We start from the raw sequence: 27,595 nt of genomic DNA on the forward strand, positions 1-27,595 counted from the left end.
GAGGAGCTAATGGTACATACGTTGTTTCTAAACTGAGCGAGAGATTGTAGTTCCTAATTGCAGAATGTAGTCCAGTTTTGACTGATGCTGTCCCCGGTACACGTCACAGGACGATTAAAACGTAACTAAGGGACAATAGCTTTGCCGACCTTGAAAGAGGATTCGTGACCTATTTAATTTAAGTTAGGCGATCACGACTAGACAGAGACCCGTGAAATTAACCAGGGGGAACAACTGATGAACAGGGGCAGGGCAGAAAAAAGAGGATATCGAGAGAGATAGAAAGGCCCAACTTCCGAAACGATTGATTGAAACGTGAAAAGGAGGCTACCTATGGTGTTGAAAGGTGAAATGCTAGAACTGTGCCCAATCGCTTTCTTCTCATGTTCGTCCCAACGAAAAACAACGGCCAGGACAAACCTACACGGTGAACAAACCATTCGCAACTGTGTGCCGCTTCTCGTAAGCCTCTCTTTCGCCCTGAGGCTTTTCATTTTCTCGGAAGTGGCCTGTAAGGATGGAATGGGGGGGGGGGGGGGGAGAAGGGAGAGGGACTCGCACGGTGAATTTTTGGGAGGCTTGGTTCAAATTACCGTGTATTTTGACGGGCAAACTCGAAATCTTCGGAGCGGCAGGTGACAACTCCAACAGTATATTGTAGAATACAATTGGACTGCATTTTGCAATCGGGAACTACAATTACTGGTTCATCTAAAAAAATTCTTAAATGAACGGAAGAAGAGAGAGTTAGGAGTAAAGAAAGGTGCTTTAACGCATGATAGTGGCGAACAGAGGTCCAAGAACTACTTTCTGAAGCGTAAACAATTTTCTGTGAAATTTTCACCTTCTTCTTGACGTACGGGCGCTTTATCATCCCCCTCCTTCATTCGCTATGTGTAACTACCTTAGAAGCGATGGTCGGTTCGATTTTTAGACATACGTATCCTTTATAGACCTCTTAAGAGACCTTTAAACATATTTCCTCCTTTTCAAATGACTATTGATTTGGACCAACCATATAGCATAGCTCGGGCAAACTTAACCTTAATTTATCTCGAAATTCAAAAAGAAGAGACATCTAAAATGTAAACGCTATTCGCTGCAACTATTCGCGCAAGATGGATGTCCACATTACATATAAAAATGTAAGACGCGATGCCGTGTGCTCTGCTCTAGTTCGAAGCAACATTACAAATAAGACAAACGCAAACAAACACAATATGGAAATAGAGCGAGGGAAAGGATGCGCGTTAACGACGGCGCAGAGATACAACTATTCGTACTTGATGGGCGTCCGTGCTGCATCTGAAAAATTGAAGGCGCGATGACGCGAACCGTGAACTCTCAATGCTCTGCTTTATGCTGTCAATGAAGCGTCACTCTGATTCGGGAGAAAAGTTTAAAAAAGGCCTGAAAACATCTCTCCTACCTTCGGCTGTATTACTCACGTTGTGCTGGAAGCACCATTACGAATAAGCCAAACGGAAACAAGCACAATATGGAAAAAGAGGGAGGGAAAGGATGCGTGTTTACGACGGCGCAGAGATACAACTATTGGTACTTGATGGACGTCCGTGCTGCATCTGAAAAATTGAAGGCGCGATGACGCGAACCGTGAGCTCTCAATGCTATGCTTCACGATCAATTTTGCAATTTTTACTCCGTGTGATCAATAAACTTTGAACCTGAAAATAGCGTAAACTTGTGCTGATTTGCCTAAATTTTCTGAACCCTTCTCCACGCAGGGAATGCCCACATTACGCCCCTTTAACCAGCCAAGGGTCTACGCCCTCAGACGCAAGCCAGTCCGACCCTGTATGGACCGATGCCTGGTTGTTAAAGTAGTCCCTGCAATTTTTCTCGTTGAGCATTCCCCCCCCCCCCCCCCCAAAACATGTTAAAGTTGACGATTCAGGGATTCATTTTACATTCAGTGGGTATGCTATGTGCGGTAGCGTCCCGCGAAAATGTCCACGCTTCGATTATTCGCGGTTTTTTCCGGTCAGACTTTTATCATGGATTGGAAGGAAATTTGGGGGTCAATCTATTCAACTTCAAAAAAAAAATTCTTTAAACGCATGGAAACCACTGCAACCCATAACCGTTGCGTTACAATTCTGTGGCGCACACTTCCGTAAAAAAAAGTCCTCTAAATACAGGGTTGCAAGATTTCAAGAAATTGAAAAATGTGAGAAATATTGATGTAGAATAAGGGGTCAAAAATCAAGGTTTCTTGCTTTCAAGTGCGAGTTGCATACCCAGCCCCACAAAAATGTCATAAATTCCACGAATTTTACAGGCTCGTGATATTTCGGAAATAATTCACGGATATCTTCGATGTTTCATATCTTCCTTGCGTATCTTGCCACCCTGAATAGATATCGATGACCAAAGTGCGAAACCACGTATCTCCGTTTGCTAACCCCCCCCCTCCCCCGGCCGCTCTCCTTTTGTGGCGGGCCTGTCTCTTGTCAGTAGAATATTCTCTTAAGTTCGGGCTATAAATTAAGCTTGCCTCTCTTGCAAACAATAAAATATGAGATGAAATGTTCGATCATCGCAATGGAGATACGTGGTTTCGTACTAGGGCCAGTTCGGATAAATAGCCTCCTTGATGCAAAATGTATTCATTTCGAACCGATAATTACACATTTCTGTTTGATATTTTGCAAGCGTTTTAAAAGGCGAGTCTTACAAAATACAGCCTCCATCATCACTTTTCACGGACAAGTCCCTCATTTTCGGATAATCCTCGGTTATCTGCAGCAGCTCTGGTCCTGATCGCCGCGGATAACAGAGACTCGGTACTGCATGATCAACTCAAAACGAGCTGTAGTGCAATCGGTAGGAAAAATCATGCAGAAAAACATCCTCATTGTCCTGGAGGATGAAGGAATTGGGTGAATATTAGAGCGAATAGTGGAATTCCGAATCATAGTTGCATTCGAAAAACTTGATCTGGCATACCTTGTCCCAAAATCCCTCATAGGTATTAGGTACACTTAGCCAAAAGAAAGCTTACCCAGAGAAAACTATCAACTTAATCCTACTAATGTCTGGGAGCTATTCCACACCCCCCAAACCCCCTCTCCTCTCCGGGGTTGCGGGATTGGGGTTAGGGTTGCGGGGATCATGTTCTACGGGGGACTCGAGGAAAGTGATCTAACTACGCCAACACCTTTAAATCTGATAATAAGAAGTGCATGCATTAAAATGTGTCAATACCTTCCGCTCCAATCGCATTCTTCACCCATGATACTCCCTTGGATGTGGCTGACTAGTTGCAGAACACACAAAACAAGCAAAACACACTTTTTGACACTCGCAGAATTAATACACCCGCACAACCGCACCGCGGAACGCAACGAGTTGAAATTCAAATCTCTGGTCGAAACATTTTTACACTTATTTCGTTTGTACGGAGCCATTAGTACTGAGTTACCACCCGGAGGTGGCATTATGAACACATTCTAAGCCAATAGAACAAATTGAAAATCACGGCCCTTCGAAATTCTCGCCGCCGAACATCGAGAGGATCGCTGCGAAAAATTCTTCAAAATTGTTACGAGTTAAACGATGAGATGACACTGATTCTAGATGGCACTGCTTAGTAGTTTATATCGATGGAAAACCCTTAGATTAAGGGTGAGTATGACGTTATTGCACTACATGTTCACGATGACACGTTTCGGTTCGAGATCACACACGGGCACGAACGACGCCGCGCGATGCTCACTCAACACTGATTGTGGTGGCGGCATGCGGTTGATTTTCCGACTCTCCGTCGCATGTGGAGCGTGCGCAGCGCTCTCTGGCCGTCCTCTAGTGCAACTGTGCTCGGAGGCTGATTCCGCACAGTAATCAGGGATGACGACTTTTTCGAATAAATCGATTCGACGTTCGAGACAGTCGAGGCGATTTTAAAATCGGATGATAAAATTAGAATTCGGACAAAATCATTTTTTTTTTCGGAATCGATTTTAAAATTATTGAAAACCCAAGTTCGGCGCCAAGAGCACGAATACTGCTATAACTGAACTTGAAATGAAACTCCGGTTTTACAGAAGTTAGGCCTGGTGTGACACATAAACGTACGCAATTTCGATTTTTTTTCAATTATTTGAGTTCGGCTCGAAAAATCTATTCAGACCTTAAATCAACCTACAAAAATCTATCAGATTTAATCGATTTTTGGGCCAAAAAATCGATTAAAAGTCGTCATCCGCTATTGTAAGCACATACTTTCAACGTCCGAGCTGGGTGCCGAATTGGTGCATTTTTTTCCGTTGGCGCGAAATCGATATAAGCGTTCTGTGAGGAGAGGCAAGCTAAAATGGGGTCCTAAGGAGAACCCACGAAAAAATGTTTGAATTGAAAATTGTAATTGCTCGGGGACTCGATCATCTTATTTAAACCCTTTAGTTCTCCCAATACGAATTTTTTATGGCATAGATGATCTAGTCAACAAATCGGCCTATATCTTTCTATAGACGGTGACTTGTCATATATCTTACTGAAATTTTCACTGATAATTCACCATGTTTTGCTATCCTCTGAACAATGCATAGGGTTGCCATAAAAAGCTACAATATCTACACTTGAAATCGTTCAAAAAGTTAGCAGAGGTTCATACTTTTAGATCACTATTTGTGCGGTATTTTAAGTATAAACAGCATTACTTACTGAAAAATTCTGTTTATCTACTAAAAATCAAATGGAAAATTGAAGAAAACAAAATAGTAAGACAATTCTCAAGTTCTCTCATTTTATTGGCCGCATTTCATCAACTTTCGATTTATAATGATTGTCACTTCAAAGTTCTTAAAATAATATTCATTGTGCTTGCTACCAAAAATTGAACCACTAATTCAGTGGAATAAATTCGTCCAAGAAAACAAAGTAAAAGTGATAACTAAACATTAGTATTTCGTAATTTACGCAAGCGGCGCTGATCTCGATTTTGTTGGTTTGAGTGAATTATTATTGCTTACGCGAATTAAGAACAAAACTTCAAAGGAGACGCATGATGCCAGCAGTAAGATAATAAGTGAAGCAGTACACCAAGGAAGATATACATCGATTGGGGTTCACAACGTCGTTTATCCAATCGTCCATCGTCGTTCCATCGTCGTTAATCAAAGTCCATGGAGTGGTATAATTTCTGCGCTCTTCGAAAAGATAACTTTCGGGTATGTTTGTTGCATATGCGACAAAATTGAGGGCGAACATCACATAGACGATTGCTGGACGTATATACATGCGTCTCTCTTCGATATAGGAGCTTGCGTTGCGCGTTGGTTTGTTCACGGCGCTTCAAGCAACTATTTCAACGCAGAGGTATTGCACAGTATCAAATGAAATTGAAGGCGCAACAACTTATGTCAGACGGCTCGAGTTTTTTGCATTGTTAAATGCAAGTGTGATGTGGGAAGAGTCTTTTAATGAATAAAATATAAATAAATATTACGTGGTGATCATTGCATGATATCAATTTTCTGTTGTATTCATAATTTGATAATTGATACTTGTAATTATAATTTTGATAATTTAAAATCTCAATGAGTAAATTGTTTTGTAACAGACGTTTTGATGTTAAATAGTAAATTTAAAAAAGTAGTCAGCTGATGATGGTGGCCCAGGCAGCCGCCGAAACGCGTCCAATTAAAAACAGTAGTGGGCGTGAGTTTTTCTAAATTAGTGTCAAACATTTTTAAGTAACAGCTATCACTGTTTTTACTGTTTTTAGTCGTAACTTAAAAAGAGTAGATTTCTTCTTTTGATTTAAGTACGTCCAGATATGTACTCAAAGCGGATGTCGGAGAGAAAGACATGGAAACAAAAGTTGTGCCTTACACCACCACCACCACCCCCCCCCCCCCCCACCCTGTAGAGTGTCGCAGATAGCCTCATCTCTGAACCCACCGTACGCCAATAACTTCGCGTCAATATTGACGTCAAAATCAATTTTAATTAATGCCCAATAAATTATCTATCATCACAATTATTGCCGAGTCACCTCATTTAGATTCTATTATTTTGAGAAGACTTGAGTTCCGGTGTTCCCAAAGCAGCATCAATTCAGAAGGAGGGGAAAAAAAGAAAAAATGAAAACAACGGTGTCTTCAAGGCAGACTTCAGAATCAAAGGAGCGACGAAAAACAATGAATACAGCTTGCTCAGTCACGTTGAATTTATAACAAAAACATTTTGCCTTGCAAAAAAATAATTTTTACAAATTTCTTCTCTGCACAATGGTCCCAATCAGCTTTGGCCTGACACCCTCCCTCCCCTTTCGGAAAAAAAGGAGAAAATGTCCCATCGTCGGCACAATCGAATCTTGTGTTGCAGAAAACGACGCCAATTACACCAATAGTCCAATGTTTCATGGGCCAGGCCGCGCGTTTTTTAGTAGATCTGGCTAATACTTTTGGCATTATTTACACGAGAACAATAAGCTATTGTCTGATTCATAATAAGCTGGGCTCAGCGGCCAGCATCCCGCACACTCTTACCGTTGCCAAGTTCCCTTAAGAAATGCACAATTCCTGCATTCAGTTCCACAGAATGTAGGTTGCTTGAAGAAATCTGACACAGAAATTCACGCTTGCTCCATGAACTGGGTGCACGCTTTTTGCGCTGTTGGAGTGAGTAAAACTTTTCTTCTTTTTTTTTCAAAAGAAAAAAATCAAGATATATATAAAATAGAGAATAAAAAAATAAATTAATAATAAATAATATAAATATAAAAACAGCGAGGTAAGATAAATTAATAGAAAAGGATGGAATGGTATGTAGAAGTCAGTGGACCGATGATGGCCGAAATGCGAAACCACGTGCCTCCGTCGCAATGTTTCAAAATTTTCGCTCCAATTTTATTTTTTCGAAGAGAATCAAGCCAACTAAATAATTTGGAATTCATACAAAATATTTTGCTATCAGTGAAGAAAAATCAAGGAATTTTCAAAACATTATGCTAAATAGTTATCCAAAGAAAAATTAAATTATGACAGAAAGTCTGCAACGTCGCAAACAGAGATACGTGGCTTCGCACTTTGGCCATCGATGTCTAACTCGGAGGAATACTAATATCAGGAAATCAGCAGAAAAGCATTGAGTTGGAGGATGGTCAGTACATCTATACGAGGAAATAAAACTTCAGCTATACGAATCGACTTATCGTTTTTCATTACAAAGGACTGAGCTGAGCCTTCAGTCAAGCGAACTATCCGCTTCAGCTCACATAACTTAGAACCCTCCGGTTGGTACGAAACATGCTCGATGTGAACGGAAGTTTTTCAGTCCGGTGAACTGAACCTCTAGTTCACTGCACTGTAGTTCAGTTCTGTTAACTGAAGCGCTCAATTCTCTCGACTAAAGGCTCAGTTTTGTAAGCTGAACAAGGGTCTACTGAACTATGAGGTTTGTATGCCCGATATTTTTTTTCTCTTTGCGGGTTATGAGTACTCGGGGGTTTGGTTAACCCAGGCTGAATCAAGCTACAAAGATGATAAACACCCCGGGAAGGAAAGCTGCAACATTGTAAAATGGAACCCTTTGGGATCAGCGACTCTCGGAGGATAATGAGCGGAGAATTTACAACGTTGCAGTGTGAAGTATTTAGGTACTTTAATTAAGTAAAGTATATTTTTTTTTCTGCACGAAGGGGGCGCCCAGTGAAAGGGTGGTAACAGGCCTTTTGCATACCCCTCATTCTTATACCTTCAGCGCTGAATTTTTGAGGGGTGCAAAAATACGGAGCTTTATAGTTTTATTTTAAAATTGTTTATCGTTAAAAGACATAAAATCAATTTTTTGGTTAATAATGAAGCTCTCCCTTAACATGGTCAAACCGTGCTGAATTATTGGTAAAGCTATTTTTTCCATGTTATACTGTTTCTGTATGTATTTTCTGGGAGTGTCTGATTCCGCGGTACATAAAAGTATATTATGCGTGACCTAACTCGCATCGCAAGTTACAAGAAACATGCCGCTGATGCCGCACACTGCTGATTAGCACAAATAAAGTTCCTTCAAAACGGAATAACGCAACACTCTCTACATGTTCGAGTTTAACTGACGATCCTCTACGAGTCGAATGAGGGAACTGTTCAGTTTCAACCGAATCCGAAAATCGAGAGTATGTCACGAGTTTCACCCCACCTTTTTCCGGAAAAGTATAATAAATATCATCGAATCCCAATTTTCTTACGCGGTGACTCAAAATCACCTTTAAAATCTCTCTCCGAACACTGGAAAAAAAACACATTGGCTCTAGAGTCCAGACTCTTGAAAACATTGACAAGAAAAAATACTCTTGATTCCATCAGATTTAAGTTTAAATCAAAAGGAAATCCGCTCAAATTAAGAGGCTTGGTTCTTGATTTAAGCTTAAATCGACGGTGTAAGTCGGCAATCACATATAACTCGGTTTGCGACGTCGCAGACTTCCTATCGTACTTTATTTTTTAAACGGAAAACTACTCAACGACAATTCTTTAAAACTGTCGTAATTTTTCTTCTCTGTAAGAAGAAATTTCTGCAAAAACTTCAAGGAATGATGTCCATTTGTTCTCCTTCAAAAAAATATTATAGAGGCGGAGATTTTCAGACACCGCAAACGAGTTATGTGATTGCCGACTTACACCGTCGAAATCTGATTGAATCAAGAGTATTTTTTCTTGTCGATGTTTTTAAGAGTCTGGACGCTAGATCCAATGTGTTTTTTTTCCAGTAAACTTAGACAGGGAGTTAGAAATGTAGCCTACGTGCGTTACGATTCAGTGATCTGAAAATCTCAATACTGAGAGGAAAAGCTTATTCGAGCACAATTTTTCTCAAAGACATCTGTTGTTTGGTGCAAAAGTAGCTACGTTGGCTATACATTTCCAACTCTCTGTCTAGACGACCCGTGCGTCTGCCGCGATCGGTTTATTCTCCGAACTTGTCCAGCGTCTCAAATCTTGGAAGTCCCTTGAAAATCGATGACTTAAGCTGCGTCTAACTCGTTCAATCCCGCAACTTCCGGATGATGTAAATTATGCGTAGGTGGCCACGCATCCTCACTCTGAAGTTAGTCATACGAGGAGGCTGTGCCCCAAAGCCGCTACGCGGCCTAGCCCCTAGGGGGCGCGAGGCGCCCTCCGAAGCGCCCTTTGCGGGGCCCCGTGAGTTAATTTTAATAAAGCAGGCTCACAATCAGTATCATCTAGGTAACATCTTCTATTAATAGCCGCAAAAATCACGAAAATCGCTCCGATAGATCTTTAGGGCGAACTTTAACAAAAAATTGAACTTTGCCTTGTTAAGTGGAATAATTCATTACTTTAGCACGTAATACCTGTACAAAAACCTTTGTCATATTCATAAAACCTAAATAAAGCGGGCTTGTCTAGAAACGTCCACCTGTATCTCAATTTAATTTACAACTGGATGAAGAAAGGCGAACAAATGAGTTGTCGATTCGCTGCTATTCCGAGACCGAGGCATATTATTATTATTATAAAAAGCTGTAACAAAAAATGAAGATTTAGAGGAGACTTTATCGTCACGATGAGGTTATTGAGAAAAAATCCGGTATTTTGAAATGGTATGTTAGTGGTGGTAATTCCGAAAATCGGGCTTGATGCACTTCTCGCATTATTTTCGGTCATAATCATATATATAATGTATGTGCACGAGAAGGTAGAGATCTACAGAGCTAATTTCAGTGATTTCTCTACTATTGGTATGAGTGTTAATGGATAAATCAGTGTCGTGGCGTGCTTTGCCACATATCTATTGATCTACCTCGGAAAAAGATCGATGAACAAGGTGTTCGCAACAAACACCCTAATAATCGATTCTTTCTCATAGCTTCAAATGGGGAATATCAATAATCGATCATTAACGCCTCACCACTTGTATAGATGAGCCTGCTGTCTTTAAATAAAAATATGTATTTTAATACCCTGGTAAAAATTGGCGATAGGAGCTGCGTTTCAAAATACCATAGGAATTCTTATAGCCGGCTAAAGAAGGCAATAGAAAATCATATAGCTGGCTGTAGAAAGCGGAGCAAATCATATAGCCGGGCTATACGAAGCGATAAAAAAGTGTGCAGCCGGGCTATAGTTCCTATCGCCGGGCTTTACACTTTATCGCCATCGGCTATAAAAGGCTATAAGAAATTGTGTAGAAATTCGTGTGCTTTGGAAATCATTAAGTTTGATACGGAACCACCATAATATTCACAAAACACACATTATATTTTCCTTTAATTCATATTTTTTTTCATCAATTAAAATGAGAATATTCCATACAGGATGTGCAAAATTTCAAAATCATGAGTTGAAAAACGCTGACTCCGCAAGATTATATTGGAGCCAAACACAGAGCGGAGCGGCGTGCTGCCAGCGATAAACACGTACCAGCGCCTACAAACCTAACAGGGATACTCCACGCATGGCGCAATGCGTGAAGTATCCCTGTTAGGTTTGTAGGCGCTAAGGCGCTTTTCGCGCTGGCTGCCCGCTCGCCGCGCCGCAGCGTGCCACGGCGCTTGAAGCAACTATTTCACACCAGAGGTATTGCACAGTATCATACGAAATTGAAGGCGCTCCAACATGTTAGGAATGGCAGGCATCCTTCAAAAGAACGGAGCTTTCCGCGCAAAATAAATCAAGATAGGTACTGTACGGCCCAAAAATAGAACGGTAATCCATAAACAGTCCTAGCATCCGTAATTAGTAACATTTAGCATCCACTTTATCGCCTGGCTGTTGCTCAATCGCCATCGGCTATAAAAGGCTATAAGAAATTGTGCAGCTGACTATAGAAGCTATTGAAAATCTTACAGCCGGCTTTAGGTCTATGGTATTTTGGAACACAGCTTCTACTGCCAATTTTTACCAGGGTAAAAATATTCATAATTTTCCTTAAAAATAACCATTTTATCGAAGGAGATTTGGCAACTCTCGAATGTTCATACGGCGTTCTTCCTTAGCAAGGCAGTATAGTGACTGTTGCGTCACTCATATCATCGATATCAGGTATATCAACGGTGAAACAGCAAAACATGCGTATTTCGGTTGCGGTGTACCAAAATCTCCGAGTATGTATTGTTTAATATATTGTGGCAAGAGGGGCCTCCTCCGGGAATTTTGAATTTTGAGCCTCTCTTGCGAGAAAGCTATTTCAACATTTTTGAAACATAAAATGGATCATTAAAAGGAGGAGCCAAATTTTATAAAAAAAGGGAGGGGGAGGAGTCAGGAGCAACATAGAATAAAACTATTTTTGAAGCTCTTGTGATAAAAGTAAGACAGAAAGCTCACAGTTTCTTTACCAACTTGATGTAGGTACCGCTGTTGCCACTGTTGTTGCTGATGTTTCTGCTGTCGTTGCTGCTGATGTTGCTATCGCTGCTGTTGCTGCTTTTGCGGCCATCATGCTGCACATTCACGGACGAAAAATTCGGGGCCAGAAATGTTCGTTCATGCGTCGATTTTATTTATGTGCACTGTTACACACGCCTTATCACCACACACCATACATTCTTCTCATTATAAATATTGAGTTTGTAAAGCGAGTTTAAAAACTACACGGAAAAAATTGAGCAATAAGAAGGCTTATTTTAAAATATGGAGGGAAACGTATCTAATTTTCTTCTTCTTCTTTCTTTCTTTTGAACCAGCTTATTGCAAAATCTCGTCCAAGGCTTTATTCAGCCCTAGACATTTAAATGGGAAATCTAATGAGGATTCGCTAGACATTCTTTAACTTTTTCTCGGCGAGATGTGGCAACATTATTAAAACATTTATGGAATAGGTATTTATAGATCACTGAATCCGTGATGATGTCAGTCATTTTCTTGAAATTTTACATTTTACGTTTATTGAGGGGTGCGCATCCTCTGATTCGCTTTGCGGCCCAACCAACCTTCCAAGGCTCCGTGCCTCTTTTGTGTCTGTATGTGCGATAAAACGGTTTGTCGTAACAGCTCATTCCCACCAGCTCCATGGTAAAAAAGTGGAAATTTAGCTAAAAATTCCCCTAAGAAAATTAATTTTCAATACATGTTTCAATGTAGGTTTTACAATAGAAAAAAATGCTAATTTTACCACCCCCGTGGTTAAATTAACTTTCCATTATTGTAAAATGTACATTATATTTGAAACATGTCGGGCATATTTTTTAACAATTTAATTGTTAAATCAGCAATCCACTTTTTAAGTAACCAAGACATCTTCCATAGATCATTGGGTAGAAATAGGAGGGGCGGGGGTGTTAGATCTACTATTCCCCACGTAATAGCATTTAACATAAAAGTGAGATAAGCAGTTATGCCACAGTGTCAAGAATTCTGGAGATGGAGTAATTTATTTAAAGAGTCAGGCTCAAGCTGACCGCGAGACAGACATTGAAAAAAAAATGACGTAATCAGTAAAACTCCTCACTTAGTCGTTACAGTAGGGGGGTTACAGGACCATCGTCTAATGGCTGTAAAGCACATAAAGAGCCGGTCAGAGTGACCAAGGCAAGAAGGAGAAAGCATTATTACTTTCTCTTTTGAGGAAGCCGCACCTCCACTTCACCCGAGTCCTCCAGACTCGTTTCACTCGCGATCAGTTCCTGCCTCCCGCTCGCGCCAACAACGCAAATGCGCCCATAAATCGTGTCCATGAATTTGAAAAGAGCTTAAACTTTACTTTAAAGTGCAGCTCTTACACTGACATTTCTTACGCCGGGTGCTAGGATATGTATATCGACGGTGTAAGTCTGCAATCACATAACGCGGTTTGCGACGTCGCAGACTTCCTGTCATACTTTATTTTTTAAACGAAAAAGTATTCAACGGCAATTCTGTAAAACTTCCGTGATTTTTCTTCTCTGTGCGAAGAAAATTCTGCTGAAACTTCAAGGAATGATGTCAATTTGTTCTCTTTTAAAAAAACACTGGGGGGGGGGGGGGGGGGCACATTGGATCTAGAGTCCAGACTCTTGAAAACATTGACAAGAAAAAATACTCTTGATTCGATCAGATTTAAGCTTAAATCAAAAGGAAATCCGCTCAATTAAGAGGCTTGGTTCTTGATTTAAGCTCAAATCTGATTGAATCAAGAGTATTTTCTCTTACCGATGTTTTTAAGAGTCTAGACTCTTGATCAAATGTGTTTTTTTTTTCCAGTGAATAAAATAGAGGCGGAAATTTTCAGATACCATAAGTGGACTTACGCCGTCGATATGTAATATTCTTGAAATAGGAATAATACTCTCTGGGCTTACATTAACATATCGTTCAACTTTTGCCCCTCCGAGAAAAGTACATAATGAGGGACTTGGAGGACAAGGCGCATAAGTGCATTATTTTAAAAAAAAAATCGAGATATAATGATTTTAAGTAAAACTAGTCTACATGCAAATTCTGTGAAAATTTTGCTCCCAAATTCCAATTTTTAAGCATCAAAAAGTCAGTTTAAACTTTCTTTCCGCCATAAGGATCCACGTATTTTCAAAACTTCAAACACGTATTTTTCGGAATGGCAAAAACTCCACTTATGCGCCTTGCCCTCCAAGCCCCTCAAATCGTCGCTCCTCTGACATAAGGGCGTATTTCAATTTCCACGTGAGCCCTGTTTTACATATAAATTCATGCTTTCTGGGACTCATGCGAAAATCGAGATACGCCCTTACGTCAGAGGGGCGACGAACTGTGCCGTTCTTACCGACAATGGGTTAGGATTGTCTCCATAGTTCTTTGTTAAATTAAAATTATAATTTGATGCTTCAAACAACTGTCATAGTTCAGAAACGTACGTATCTAACACAAACAATATGTCTTGGGAAAGTATCATAAGCGCCAAGTTTTAAGATGGTGAGAAGTATTTTCACGGGTTTTTTTTATTCCTTGGTTACGTATGTTCAGCTTGAAGGGGTGCAAAATTATGTATTTCAAGCGCCAATTTAGGCGCATGCAAAATGCCTATTTCATCCTTCATCCGCAACAGTGTTCACGGGATCCTCTTAGAACACAGTATCACGAGCGCCAATATTCGTTGTAAAATTTATTTTTTTCTTAAACCTTCCAAAAATTATTATTTGTAAACGTATTCTGCGCACATGTGCCAAAATTCGAGCCGAAATGAGATTTCTAACTACCGATATCAATTTTTGTGTCTTCTGCGAAACTGACGTTTTGGCCAGTGGCGTGGCGTGAATTGCGATTTATCGATTGTTTTGCCATTTAAACGTATGGTAAAGAATCGATTATTAAGGTGTTTGCTGCGAACACCCTGTTTATCGATCCTTTTCCATAGGTTTAAATGGTATAACAATCGATATATCGCAAAGCACGCCACGCCACTAGTTTTGGCATTTGCGGAAGTCTACCCGTAAGGTTTGTGTTTCAAGATTAAAACATTTTCTCGTATTATTATTTACGCAAAAAAAGTTTTTGTTGAAAATTTTTCATTTAAGCCCGAGAGTTTCAGTTTTTCTATAGGTAACAAATTACAATTCAAATGTTTTAGGTAATCTTGCACCAGATTTTGTCAATATTATTAGATGATCGAAGGAAATTAGGTACCAAGAACAGAGGCATTATTGTCCTATTCATTTATTTTTCTTGATGTACAATAAAAGGAAGAGAAACAATGAGGGGTCTAATGGAACAAATTATTCACCCATGGGGAAAAAGATACTGATATGTAGATTTTTATCATAACCATTGCAGGCAAACGCCAATTATGCAAAAATTGAAATGCATGAATGTATAGCCGTCTGAAATAGTTTAGGAGGATAAATACATAATGGTAAGGTAGGACTGGTCCAAACCGGTCCCTTGGATGGATGATATACATGGGGTGTTCTAAAAGTCTTGTCCCTAGCGTCCTGCTATGAATGGGCAAGTAAAGCTAGCAGAATGCAAATGCTGCAAGCTTAAAAATCATTTTTTCACTAACATGAGAGTTTATGACAAGACTTTTGTAACGCTCTATGTGCACATCATCCAAAATGCTGCATCAAAATTCAATGTTTTTTCCCCCTCAAAAATTTGACCCATCTGTGAGCATTACTGACAATTTGCCATAGTCGAGCCAAAAATATTAGGTTCAAGGTAATGTTTATGAGAAGCTCAAAATTTCTGGTGTGTTGCTTTTGTGAAAACCCGAGAAATTCTCTGTATCGAAATGCAATTATCTTACAGAGCCTTTTGATACAGGGAATGGGACGAAATTAAATTCGTCCATGCTGGGCCAGCATGGACCCTTCTTTATGTGCCAGCCTGTCACATAAAGAAGGGAATATTGCGTTTTTGATAGAGCTAGCGTTCTCTTGCTTAGCAATTTTTCTCAGCTCATAAAATTGTGCCGTATACGTAATATTTTACGATTTTAATTTAAATTTTACACTTTTTAAATCAATCTAAAAGTTGAAAACGTTTTCTTTTGGCGATATACGCCAGACACGCTAGATTTCCTCTTTTACTTTTACACCGGTTCCCCCGGAACCTCTCTCTTTGAATATTTTAGTCCATGAATAAGTCACCGAAAACGGATCACTCAATTTGGTACATACACTGGTGCTTTCTGATGGAGCCCCTTCCCTAAAATGACGATGGATTTTATCGGTAAATTTCTTGATTTGTAGAAGCTTCATCCTTCCTAAAATGACGATGGATTTTATCGGTAACTTTCTTGATTTGTAGAGGCTTCATCCATCTTGGGGGGTAAAAATCTGGAGGAAATGGTGTATACTCGATGACTTATGATCTCAGGTCATTACGCGTCGCAGTGTAGGCTGAGAATTTTACCTAGCTTTGCCAACCTGGTCGATTTGGGACTGGAGGTTGTTGACTACCTCTGGTGGGACGTGGTCGCCAAGGATGTCAACGAGGTTGATGCGCTGGTCCCCAGGGATGGATTCGTAGGCGGCGATCTCAACGCCCTCTTGGACTTTCTGGATTTGGGCCCCTTGCGGAATGAGATGTGTGCTCTGCACTTGTCGGATAGCCTCGTTCGTCAGGAACGCGCCCTCTTTGCCGTGTTGGGGTCTCGGTGCGGGAGCGGCTGAGCACACGGCTACCAGACAGATCAGCAGTGCGCCACCCAAAGTGAGCTTCGTCATCATTCTGTAAAACAATCGAATAAGATGTATCATTCACTGCCGACTCATCAATCACTCGTCAATCTAAGAGTCGTCGTCGATTTCGCAAACGAACTATTAACGTCTATTTTAAATATGGGACAGCAATTAACACGACCCATCGGATAAACCGTGGGAGAAGTCCGACGCCATCATGTCTACTGCTCAGTCGGTGTTTGCAATTCGGCTGACGGATGATTCGTTGCATATCGATTGGTGAAACTCCCAGACTACGTATCTTTGCATTGGCGGACGGTGGGAGAGGGGGGTGGTTTTCCTGGCCCCCTTAGAACTGAAAATAGTTTCAGCTGGCCCCCCAGGAATTTTGGATGGTGGGAAAAGCCTTCGTCGCGTCGTGGGAAAAACCGTTAGTGCTTTTAATGTACGAGTCTTAATGAAAACATTATGTTCATTCAGTTCACGCACTGATAAAAATATTTGTGTTCTTGTGTTACTTTTGGTTAATATAGGAAGTGAAACAAAAACCAACACAAATTTTGTGTTAAATGAGAGTACTGTTTGTTATGCTGCGGGAATTCAAAAGGACGTTTTTCTCATCTTGAGCAAAAAGTAACAGCTAGGACACTCGCGAAATCGCAAGTGAATGAGTACCGCACATTCTATGAATACAGCCTTTGCATAATGCAGTAATGCACGTCACAGGACTCACAGGTCACACCCATCTACTTTGTTCGTCTTGCGTTTAAGTCTCTGCCAATACGCACCGAATATGGGTTATCCAGAATTTTTCTTCTAAAAGTTTCAGGGAATTTGCATCACGTCACAGTGGATATCCTATCGATGGTGAAACTACCAGATCGCGTATCTCGTTAGCGGTGTTTAAAAATTTCCGCTCCCAATTTCCTTTGAAGGAGAACAACTCAATATCCTTTCTTGAAATTTTCACAGAGTTTTCTTCGCATAGAGAAGAAAAAACACGATAGGTTTCAAGAGCTGACTTTGAATGGTTTTCCATTTTAAAAATATGTTAGGACAGGAATTCTAAAACGTCGCAAACCGAGATTCGTGGTCTGGTAGTTTCCCTGTCGCTATGTCATATTTAAAGAATCCTCGCTATCGTTTTCCCATAAAAAATAATAATAAATAAACCATCAGAAGAAATTTGGCAACGGCTAATGCACTGAAAAAAAATTCTCGGCGTTTTTACCAAGGTCCGTTGGTACCTTTACCATCTCACTTTTTTTTACCAATTATTGGTCATTTTACCAAGACAGACTGGTAAGCTTACCTAAAAACCGGTATTTTTACTGTTTTTTCAGGTGAGGATACCACTTTTATTGGTAATCAATTCCCGGTAACTTTGCCATTTTATCTCGGTAATTCTACCACAGTCGATAAAAAATATTGGCGTTCTCACCAATGTCGAGTAAAATTACCGAGAAAGTTCAGTAATTTTACCGAGATTTCTCGGTTAAATTACCAATTCCATAAATGGTAATTTTACCAAGAAAAAACTGGGATCAAATGGAACTCTGAGTTCTTGGTAATTTTACCCTTTTCTTAGTAAATACACCGAGATATTTTTTTTTCAGTGTGTGACTTTGGCTCCTTTCTGCTTAACGTCGCACTGTAAACAAAAATTCACTCAGATTCGGTTTCGGTCACATTTCTTTGAGCCACTTCAATCTCTGAGAGAGTTGCCCAGAGTTTTTTTTTTAGCGGCGGAGAAATTTTCTCACGATTCAACGACATGGATTCGCGAAAGAACATGCCAACGCGCACGTGTAAAATTACAATTTTTCACGGCAAACCTTCTCAGCGGTCCCAAAGATATGTTAACTCAGGTTCAGATTCAATATAGAACATTTCAAAATCCACTCAGAGCCCAAATTATTTTTAACAGTGCACGACCTACGTATAAATTGAATTCTGAGAGCGCATGCTGAGGCATCGTTAAAAAATTTTAAACCTGTAATCGACCCCCACCCCCTCCTCCAATACTTGGTGTTATCGCAATTATCACTGAGTCATCGTCTTATTTAAGGGACCAATCGTAACTGAGAGAAACCCGGGGCTGGTTATGGCGATGGTGAAAGTAGGGATCAGGCATGGTAGCAGCGCAGGAGGATCAAGAGGCATTGGTTGTAATGTCAACATTAACAAATCGACAAGATACATTAATTCGAATAATTTCAAGAGCCGTTTGGTAGCCTACTACCGGCATGATGCTGCAACTGAGCCAGAAGCCTGCTGCAGCTGCGAGACACCGTTACATCGCCAGTTTAGTGCTTCTCGGAGGAAATTAATCATGAGAAATCGAGAATTTTTTTTTTTCAAAATCATTGTATTTCATCAGCTCTTTGTACCGAGTATCGTGTTATTAACTAAACTATTATTAAGTTTTTTTTTTTTTTTTTTTTTTTTTTTTTAATTTTGACGTATGGGCTACTGATGAACTTACATACATGGTTTTTTTTGTACTAACTGAAATTTCACCGATTTTTCTTCTGATCTCGAGCAAAAATTAAAACGATTTTGGACATAAAAACATGTACATTCTCGTGAAAAATTATATTGTTTGGGTCAATTAAGCAGCCCTAATGGAGTCATGCTCCCTCGTCCGAGAGACGTGTTGTGTCAACTTGCTTTCTGAGACGAGTGACAAGAGCCTTATTCTATACCGTGCTAAGGAAAAACGCTGTATGAGCATTGGAATGTTGCCAAATTTCCTCTCAGAAAATATCTATTTTTGAAGAAAGTTGTGAGTATTTTCCATTAAAATTTTCAGGAATTTTAGATCAACTTTCGAAAAAATTCTCCGAAATATCTGATGAAAAAAATTCACCAATTTCCCTGAAAATTCGTTGTTTTTCGATGGAAATTTGGCAGTGCCTGATGGTTTATACGGCGTTCTTCTTTAGCACAGCAGTATATTATACTCAGCAGCGCTGCGGATAGTCAAGTTTTGACTGTCGAAGCCTAGATTTTAAGTAAGCATGGATTCATATGGGGAACCGGTAGTATTTCATAAGAGTTTGACGACTGCGAACTGCGGGGTAACGCAATACAAACTAATGGGCTCTTACTTCACGCGCCGCTCGCATCGGCGCGGCAATGTGACGGACGGCGCACACTGAATCGAGTCAATATGAGAAGTCGGACAAAATTTGGAAACTTCAAACGTTTATAACTCCGTTTTTATACAAGACTTCGAGGTTCTAAAAGTGGTTTCATTGGTTCCCTCGTGAAATTTTCTTCTGAAAGCACCCCTTAAAATGTAAAATGTGACGAAATAAACATCAAAAGTCGCAGTTTTAGTCAAAAATTTCATGTCCGAGCTCTCTGATTGACTCGATCCACTGTGCGGCGCAGCGCGTGGTGGCCTTGCGAACCGGTGATTCTTTTGGGGCGAACGACGGCGTTAAATACAAAAAACCGTACGTGACGACAACGAAATCAACTCGGCAAAGTTGTCTTTGAAAGGAGGCACATGGATTGTTTCATCAAAAGTAATGCAAATTAAGTAACTTTCACGCGCACATAGGAAATCTTGTACTTGCCAGATACCGTTCGATCGACCGTCCTAGACTCCACGCCACCTTAGTTCGAACGCACTTTTCCTGTGAGATGGAAGCTCTTTCATCTTCATATCGTCACCCCCCGGCCAAAGTATCACAAGCGCCATGCGACGTTTAAAAATTTTCGTAGTCATTTTATTTTTTTACAGAGAAATTTTTCGAGAAGCAGTCCGAAAATGTCACTGAATTTTCTTTATGCCCCCGATAAAATTCGGTGAAATTTTCGAACAGATGCAACCAACAATTTCTCTGTAAAAAAATAAAATGGCAGCGGAAATTTTAAAATGTCGCGTGGCGCTTGTGATACTTTGGCCAGAGGGTGACGATATTTGCGATGAAACTAAGTACGAGAGTTATGATGTCGGGCTATAGCTATAAGGCACCAAAACAGTCTTTAGTGGTTTGAAAAATGGGATTTAACGTCAAAGAAACAAGATCTGCGTCCTGTAAGACCTTTTGAGAGAAAAAATGTATCTTCTAAAAATTATGAATGGTGCCGAAATTACCGAGTTATTTTTCATATTCAAACGTAACGGACGAAAAACACGTGGGATCGAAGAAAGTACAAAATCACGTTTCACAACATCATATCTAAAACATTCTGAGTTTTCATTGTGACTGCATTCATTTACCGAAAAAACATAACACATAGTAACTGCAACAAAATTTACAGTAATGATAAAGACACGAGTGCTGTTAAACATGAATTTTCAGTCCACTCTATCCTGAGGGGGAAAAAAACTTTAAAAAAGCACAATTAAATAAAATTATAGGGACTCAAAATAAAACTCCAATATCGTTCGGATTTAAACGCACGATTAGTTTTACTCCAAACTCCCATTTCACATTCGAATTTAATTTGAATTCCTCTTTCAATTTTCGTACTTTTTTGGCTTTGATTTTTCCAAAATAGGGTGGTACCTCTGATGGACGTTAGAGTAAGTCATGACGTTTTTCCGGTAGTAAAAGTGGGAATACCCGGTGTTCCCAACCGAATTTTTTCAGATTTTGAAAATATTAGTATTTGAGCGTCCTAAAAGAGCATCTCCCCCTATGGGCACGGTTTTAGGATCATTTTCTTGGTAGCAGATTTTTTTAAATATCGTAGAGATATTCTTTAGTTGCGAATGTATAGTTTATTCAAAAAGAACTGAGCCAAATTAATGCCCCATGGATATATTATGATGGACTTGCTTGGTTATTATGAAAAAACATTTGGCCTTAGAAAAGGTCTAACATGAAAAAGGCCATGAAATGGGGGAGGGGGGTAGAAAAGGATTCGTTGAGAGAAAAAACATATATATTTCAGAATTGTGAAGCATGAATCTCTAGCTGCTGAGTCTGATAGGATACTCTTAAATCTTACAATTTTAAAATGTGTCATTCTTGGTCATAGTAATATTATTATTATTTCTTTAAATTTATATTAAAGAAAATCTAGAGTCTCATCTTCAGTCCACACAAGATTTCGACAAACTAAACCCTATTTTAATTCAAAGTAAAACTCTCTTTATGAATACAAGACGTCTAAACTAAATGAGAATTTTGGAATTTTGCAGTCTGTGCATATGCACTACGTTTTACGTAAACAAAAAAACCTCGAAAATTAAGATTGCATATTACAGAGTTAGGTCGGAAGGAAACAGAATGACTAAATGCAAAACATTTTCAACATAAAAGATCACTCTACCAGTCTTGATGTCGGGGGGGGGGGGGGGGGGGGGGTTTGAAGCATCGCACTTCTTCAAATTTAGCGATTTTTGTCCCATCAGCTCTCCTCCGATGGGCCCTTTAAAAAAATATCCGCGTAAAAACCAACAAATAGCATCACATGTACAAGGAGCATTGATTTTTTTCTCTTCTTTGAATGAACTAGCAATCCGCAACTATCGTGCACTTTTACGACATTGAAAAATGTGCTAAGGAAAAAAACAATGCTGAATATGCGCCAAGCGTGGTAGTGGGGAGGGGGACGTCAAGCTACCTTTGTGAGACCTTCCAATAATAATATATATAAAATCTGAAAAAAGGTCCTTTATCAAGACGATTGAGAGCACCGGGTTTCACTTCTGATCTTCCAATTTTGAAAAACGGGTCCAAAACCAGCCATCCGGTCGAATATCCCTTAGATGGAAGAGGATCATTCAATTCCCCTTTTTTGTCAGTAAAATTTTCTTTAAAAGGATAATTTGCAATAAAGAAGAACAAAAAACAGAAAAATAAACCTAAGGAACATAAACACTAGCAGTTGGTAAATATATCGATAGTATAAAAACAAAAAGGCCCCCAAAAAAAAAAAAAAATTAATTTAATTGCATTTTCAATTTTATAAATTTCCTGTTAGCTGTATCAACCATCAATAATATTGCATCCCCTTCACCCCATTCTCTCTCTTTGTAAAAAAAGGGGTCAGGTTTCACGAGGGAAAATTTCGGCTAAGTACGACTTACCTGAGAAATGTTGAGTGCGAACGTCAGGAAGAGCGCAGTCGGTCTGTCCGATAAGCCGCGGCAGCTGAGGTCCAGTCGGTGGGCCCATGCGCCCCCCTTCCTCCAAGGGGGGTCCAGCGCGCGCCATAATGTGGTGGGAGGAAGGAACATGTCTGGCGCATGGATAGACGATGCTACGGTGCAGCGCGTGCGGAATGGACCGTGCCCAAAAGCCCCCTCCCCCCTGCCCCTGCCACCAGCCCCCTAAATCCCTATTGCCCCCATGAAGGGAGGAGGGGGTAGAAACTCTTGTCAAGGCTGAGAGATGATTCTTGACTATGATCTGTAATCAATCGCACCATATAATTTAGACGCAGAATATATTATTACTTCTACAGGATATTGTCTTGGTCTTGCAAACAATCTTGTCAACAACGAAGTGCATTGTCGGGGCCGGATTTACATTTTTCGTGCCCCTAGACTGAACTTTGTTCGGCGCCCCAATAAGTAGGTACTTGGTACTATCGTGGAGGGAGGGATGTCGGAGACACAACCTCCCCACCCCCCTCGCCGAAAGAAGATGTCAGGCGGTAGTAGGAAAATCATTCAAATTCATCTTTGAGAAGCGATTAAAAAAATATTGTAAACGATTCTGAGGTGCTCGGTTGCGAACAGATCGACTCAAAGAAAGCTGGTTTTGGAAAAAAAGATGTGACAAGAGACGCGTAGGTACTTTACGTTATAGAATTCCCAAAAATGTCGGGCCCCTCAGAATGTTGCGCCTCCAGCTTATAGCTCACGCAGCGTATAATGGCTGAACAGGCTCTAAGATTTGCTTCGCTCTATTATAAAGTTGATTTTATTTTACAAATTTTGCAGTGAAAATTGGCGATCAAACATTTTCCAAACTTTCCGAGATCAATCAGTATGTAATATAGGTTTGAGAGGGTCAGCTATATGGATTACATTTTGCAATATGGAACCACTATTTCTGGCCCATTTTAGAAACAACGTACATGCCATTGGTTTTCATATGCAAATATGTGCTTTTATGGGAGAGCCAGAGATAGTGGCTCCTTATTGCAAAATGGACTGCATTTTGCAATTTGGACCTATAAATTCTGGCTCATTTGAAAAAACACTAATGTGCATAGGGAAACTAATGGCACATACGTTGTTTTTAAACCGGGCCGGACTTTATAGTTCCTAATTGCAAAATGTAGTCCAAATGTAATCCATGTATGCAAGGGACAAAAGTGGGCAGTTTATTCCGAGGGTGACTTTATATGGACTGCATTTTGCAATTTGGAACTATAAATTCTGGCTCTTCTGGAAAAACACTTAGGTGCATAGGGAAACTAATGGAACATACGTTGTTTTTTTATCGGGCTAGATTTTATAGTTCCAAATTGCAAAATGTAGTCCATATTAGGTACCATCATGTTTGCTCGTTATCGATCGCGTAAGAGTAGTGGATGATTATATGTTAGTGATATGGAATCGAAATTAAATGAAAGATAAGTTTGTGACATTTTCTGCTGGTGCTGGCAAACCAATTTCATCAGTGACCAACGTTCATACGCAAGATCTACGGTAGCTCTCAGACTCAACAATAAGACGTAAGAGGGATAGTAACTCTACAAGCCACCTATGTAAAATTATGCCCCTGTCCGCAAAAAAATGAATCAATTTACTTATATTGGGTAATTTTAAGATACCATCATAGGACGCACTGCCTCCCCCTCCAAAAAAAAATCTTATACTAGGCAAGCAGTGTGGTACGTGGTACACGGGCGGATTATGCCATTGGACCGAGAAAATCCTCGTCAGACACAGTGAGGAAAAGTTTTCAAGCATGCGTTATCTGTTTTCCTGGGTACTTTTAGATGGTAAAGCCAAAGATGACCCTGGTTTTCCTTGTCGTCACAGGTCGTGACAAGCTTGAGTCAAGATTCGACCGCAAATCATCCCAGGAGCTTATAATATCTTATTTCAAGGCCTTTCTGATGGGGATAATTCGCAGCTCACGCGAGCAGAGGCTTGACTGTGCAACACGTATCTACTGTTGCATCTACGCTCATTGAAGGCGTTTTTTGTTTTCTTCGTGTCATCATTCTATTCAGTATTCACTCATCCTTTTTTCTTTCCGCGGCAGACAATGCCTGCTCCGGTGCTTTCCCTAATCCGTTCCGAGTCACTGATCTTCTTCTTTCGTGTTTTTGCTTTCTCTACGCTCTAATTGCTCCAGGTTTCGCTGAGACTGTGTTCCTGGTTCGATCATGACTCCGTCTCGATCGTTTCACTTATAGATGGTTTGTCATTCATTTGAGCTCTTTCCGGAAAAGTCTCGTCCGGTTATTTGATCAGGTAAATTCAAGTGAAAGAAATCTCCGCGTCTAATGTCAAAGGCGGACAGGCTTCCAGCAGACAATTCTCGGGGTGGACGAGGTATGAGAGAGAGCGAAACATGTTAAATTTTAATCAAGTTTAAAATCGAGTGATAAACGTTATAATTTGTGATGATTGGTTTGAGCACCAGACTATTAGCTGGATCATTTCACCTCAACGGGACCAATCTTACTGAGATTGAAATTTTTGTTCTTTTCCTAATTTTAGACAAGATATAGTATTGCTCCCGTAAATAAGAATTCTCTGTAAACATGTGTATCATACAGTAGTATTTTAAACATGTTGAAGGAAAATAAATCTTGACTGTCAAAATTTGACAAAATGCCTGGTTTGACCATTCGCCTGCGACATATGTAATATGGATTGCATTTTGCAAAAAGGAACCGAGAGCATTCCAATGTTGCTAAGATCGTCCAACTTACACTCTTTGCAAAAAATTACCAAAATCATGTAGAAAATGAAATTTACAAAGGTAATTTTGGTCTCAAATTCGTAGGTTGTTGGGAGTAAAGATGAAACTTGTCTGGCTGATCAGTTTCTATTTGTAAGATAAAAGTTGCACGATTTTAGCGACATTGGAATGCTCTCGGATCTTTTTTGCAAAATGCAATCCAGATGTCCTCTGGATAAAAATTACAAAAACTTATTTAGAAAACTTCAATTTTATTTATCCTAGACTATACAGGTTGAAATCGGATATGATAACCTTTTAGTATCCAGTTCCCAGTGCCGTCGAGGCCGCGAGGCGTCATTGGCGCTGGTGCACTGTTTATTAAGGTTTGAAGTGATACAACTATTTGGCCTCTGAGACCACGCTAATAGGTATATTTTTACAATGAAGGCGTTACTTATGTTTCAAAACCTTTCAACAAAATATTATCTGATCCAACTAAATTTTACTCGAATATACTTGCCGCTTCACTGCTGATTGGGTCTTGTTATGATGCAACTTTTCGGCCTCCAAGGTCATGCTAAGAAGTATCTTTTCACAATGAAGGCGTTAATTGTGAGTGAGTGCGCTTCATCAAAGAATTGTCTCAAGCAAACGCAATAGCTGATCTACGCTGCTATTTATTTATCATAGACCATACTTGGGAAATCGGATATAACAACCTTTTAGGGGGGCTTCATTTGGTCGGTACAGCCAAGTGTCGTTGTAACAACTATTGGAATGTTTACGCAAGTACCCAGTTCCCAGTGCCGTTGAGGCGCCTTCGACGCTGCTATGCTGTTTATTGGGATTTGAAGTGATACAACTATTCGGCCTCCCAGGCCATGCTCAGAAGTATCTTTTCACAATGAAGGCGCTAATTGTGAGTGAGAACGCTTCATTAAAGAATTGTCCCAAGCAAACGCAATACTTGCTAATCTACGCTGCTACATTGTTGATTTGGTTTTGAAATGATGCAATGCAACTATTCGGCCTCTAAAGCCACGCGCCGTCTCTGAACTTGCCCCTTGTTAGGAAGAGGCACCAACAAGAGCGTCTTTTTAGAGAAGAGAGACATGAGGCGCCACACCATCAAAAACTTCTTCCTACTTTTTGAAAAATTAATCAACCGATAGGATCACTCCGTACTCCTTACTATGTCTTCCTTGTCTATCGCTCTGTCTATCGTTTTCAATAATCAGCCCGCTGTCATTTTAAACATCCCGAAATTACCATCAGCTCGGAATTAATTGAAACTAAGAGAAACGTGCCTTTTATGAGTTTATCCTACTGCTAGCACATTACCATGCAAAGCGCAGGGTGATTGAGAGAGATCTGGATGCCAAAAAGTGAGTAATCATCGGATTGCAGTGGATGTTGAGTATTTCCTCACTGCGGACGGCCATTAAGAGAACCAGCATAAGTATAATTAAAGCTCCGATGAAATATACGCTTTCTGGAGGATGATTATGTAACCTCAGAATCGATCAGTAAGAGATGCAGATTTTCCAACAAAACGGGTTGCGAAGCTCCATGCTCGTGACCAAGTCGTCGCTTGGCATGGTAAAAGGGCGTAACTGCAATTAGAGATGAGCCCGGGAAATCATTAAGTTATATGGACAACAGGGTTCATCACGAAGTGTAGTTACGCCTTTATGTCAGGAGGGCGACCAAGTGTTACAGCTTCGAGCTCAAGTCACTCGAACTTCGAACGGCTTAGGAGCTAATGGATCGTATTCGATACATCAAACAGGTGAGATTGTATCGATATCGATTGGTTCGACCTGTAAACATAGCCCCAAAAGTCAATTGAATCAGTGAGAACGAAAACACACCAACTCGGAAAAATGAAAAGAATCAAGACACACACGAAACGAACAGTAAATGAAGAAATTAGCCTAAGGAAGGAGCCTTTTGGTGCCGAAATACAAGCACTTAAGGGCATTTTAAAGGTCCAAGTTGGAACAGGTGCGCTAACTTCAATGACTTTTATACAAATTGACCGTTTCTAATGAAAATTGAGCAATTTCGGGTTACCGAGTTGGTGTGTTTTCGAACTCACTAATTCAATTAAGTAATCTGAGGGAACGGGTTTCTTGTGAAAGATTTTTTATTCTTATGAGTATATAAAATGGCAATAAAAAAGTGAAATTTTTAGGAGTGTTCTCCTTTTCAGCTTTTCTTACTTAAATCTTAAAATTTTGGTTTGAGGTTATGCTCTATTGTTTTGAACCAAACGATACATCGACCTATTATCGAATACGATCCATAGGTTGAAGGATGCGATACGATGGATGTATGATGTTGGAGACAGTGTGAGTGGGGTTGTTCCTTAAAAAAGTGGAGAAAATTACGCATTTGAAAAAATATATATGTAACCCTTTGACTGAAACACAGCTGGAATTGATCAGAGGACGGGATTCACGTACTTTCGAGGGAATGGTCAACTATTTTTTTTCAGCTGTTGCTTTTTACAATTTAAAATATAATTTATGGATTTATAGAATTCCACCGATAAACCAATAAAAACAATTTTCTGGCTTCCTCCGTTATTTCCTGAAAAATTGGGGATGTAAGGTGGGGTTACGCCAGTCTCGCGAAGTTCAAAAGGGTAAATAAACAGATAATTAATCAGTGTCCGGGTTTTTAACTATTTTTTAGGAGG

The 27,595-nt window shown here is 40.0% G+C and overlaps 2 protein-coding genes across 2 annotated transcripts in view; both read right to left on the reverse strand.

The window, feature by feature from the left end:
- The window catches only part of LOC109042748 (meteorin-like protein), a 76,746-nt gene extending 72,984 nt beyond the window's left edge, over window positions 1-3,762 (reverse strand). Inside the window, exon 1 of the mRNA XM_072296863.1 lies at window positions 3,226-3,762. Coding sequence (XP_072152964.1) covers window positions 3,226-3,458 — 233 coding nt within the window. The 5' untranslated portion in view covers window positions 3,459-3,762. The remainder of the gene's footprint in view (window positions 1-3,225) is intronic.
- A 10,816-nt stretch (window positions 3,763-14,578) lies between these two features.
- LOC109042752 (uncharacterized) lies at window positions 14,579-22,270 on the reverse strand. Its single transcript, XM_019059673.2, has 2 exons — window positions 22,113-22,270; window positions 14,579-16,109 (listed from the first exon to the last, which is right to left on the reverse strand). Exon 2 carries the CDS (start codon window positions 16,106-16,108, stop codon window positions 15,788-15,790), a length of 321 nt encoding a protein of 106 aa, XP_018915218.1. The 5' UTR covers window position 16,109; window positions 22,113-22,270; the 3' UTR covers window positions 14,579-15,787.
- Window positions 22,271-27,595: the final 5,325 nt, after the last annotated feature.

Source organism: Bemisia tabaci, chromosome 2, assembly GCF_918797505.1.
Source record: "Bemisia tabaci chromosome 2, PGI_BMITA_v3".
Taxonomy (NCBI): domain Eukaryota; kingdom Metazoa; phylum Arthropoda; class Insecta; order Hemiptera; family Aleyrodidae; genus Bemisia; species Bemisia tabaci.

Coding starts and splice junctions, on each gene's coding strand:
- LOC109042752 (XM_019059673.2), bottom strand. CDS start 16,108: ATGATGACGAAGCTCACTTTGGGTGGCGCACTGCTGATCTGTCTGGTA.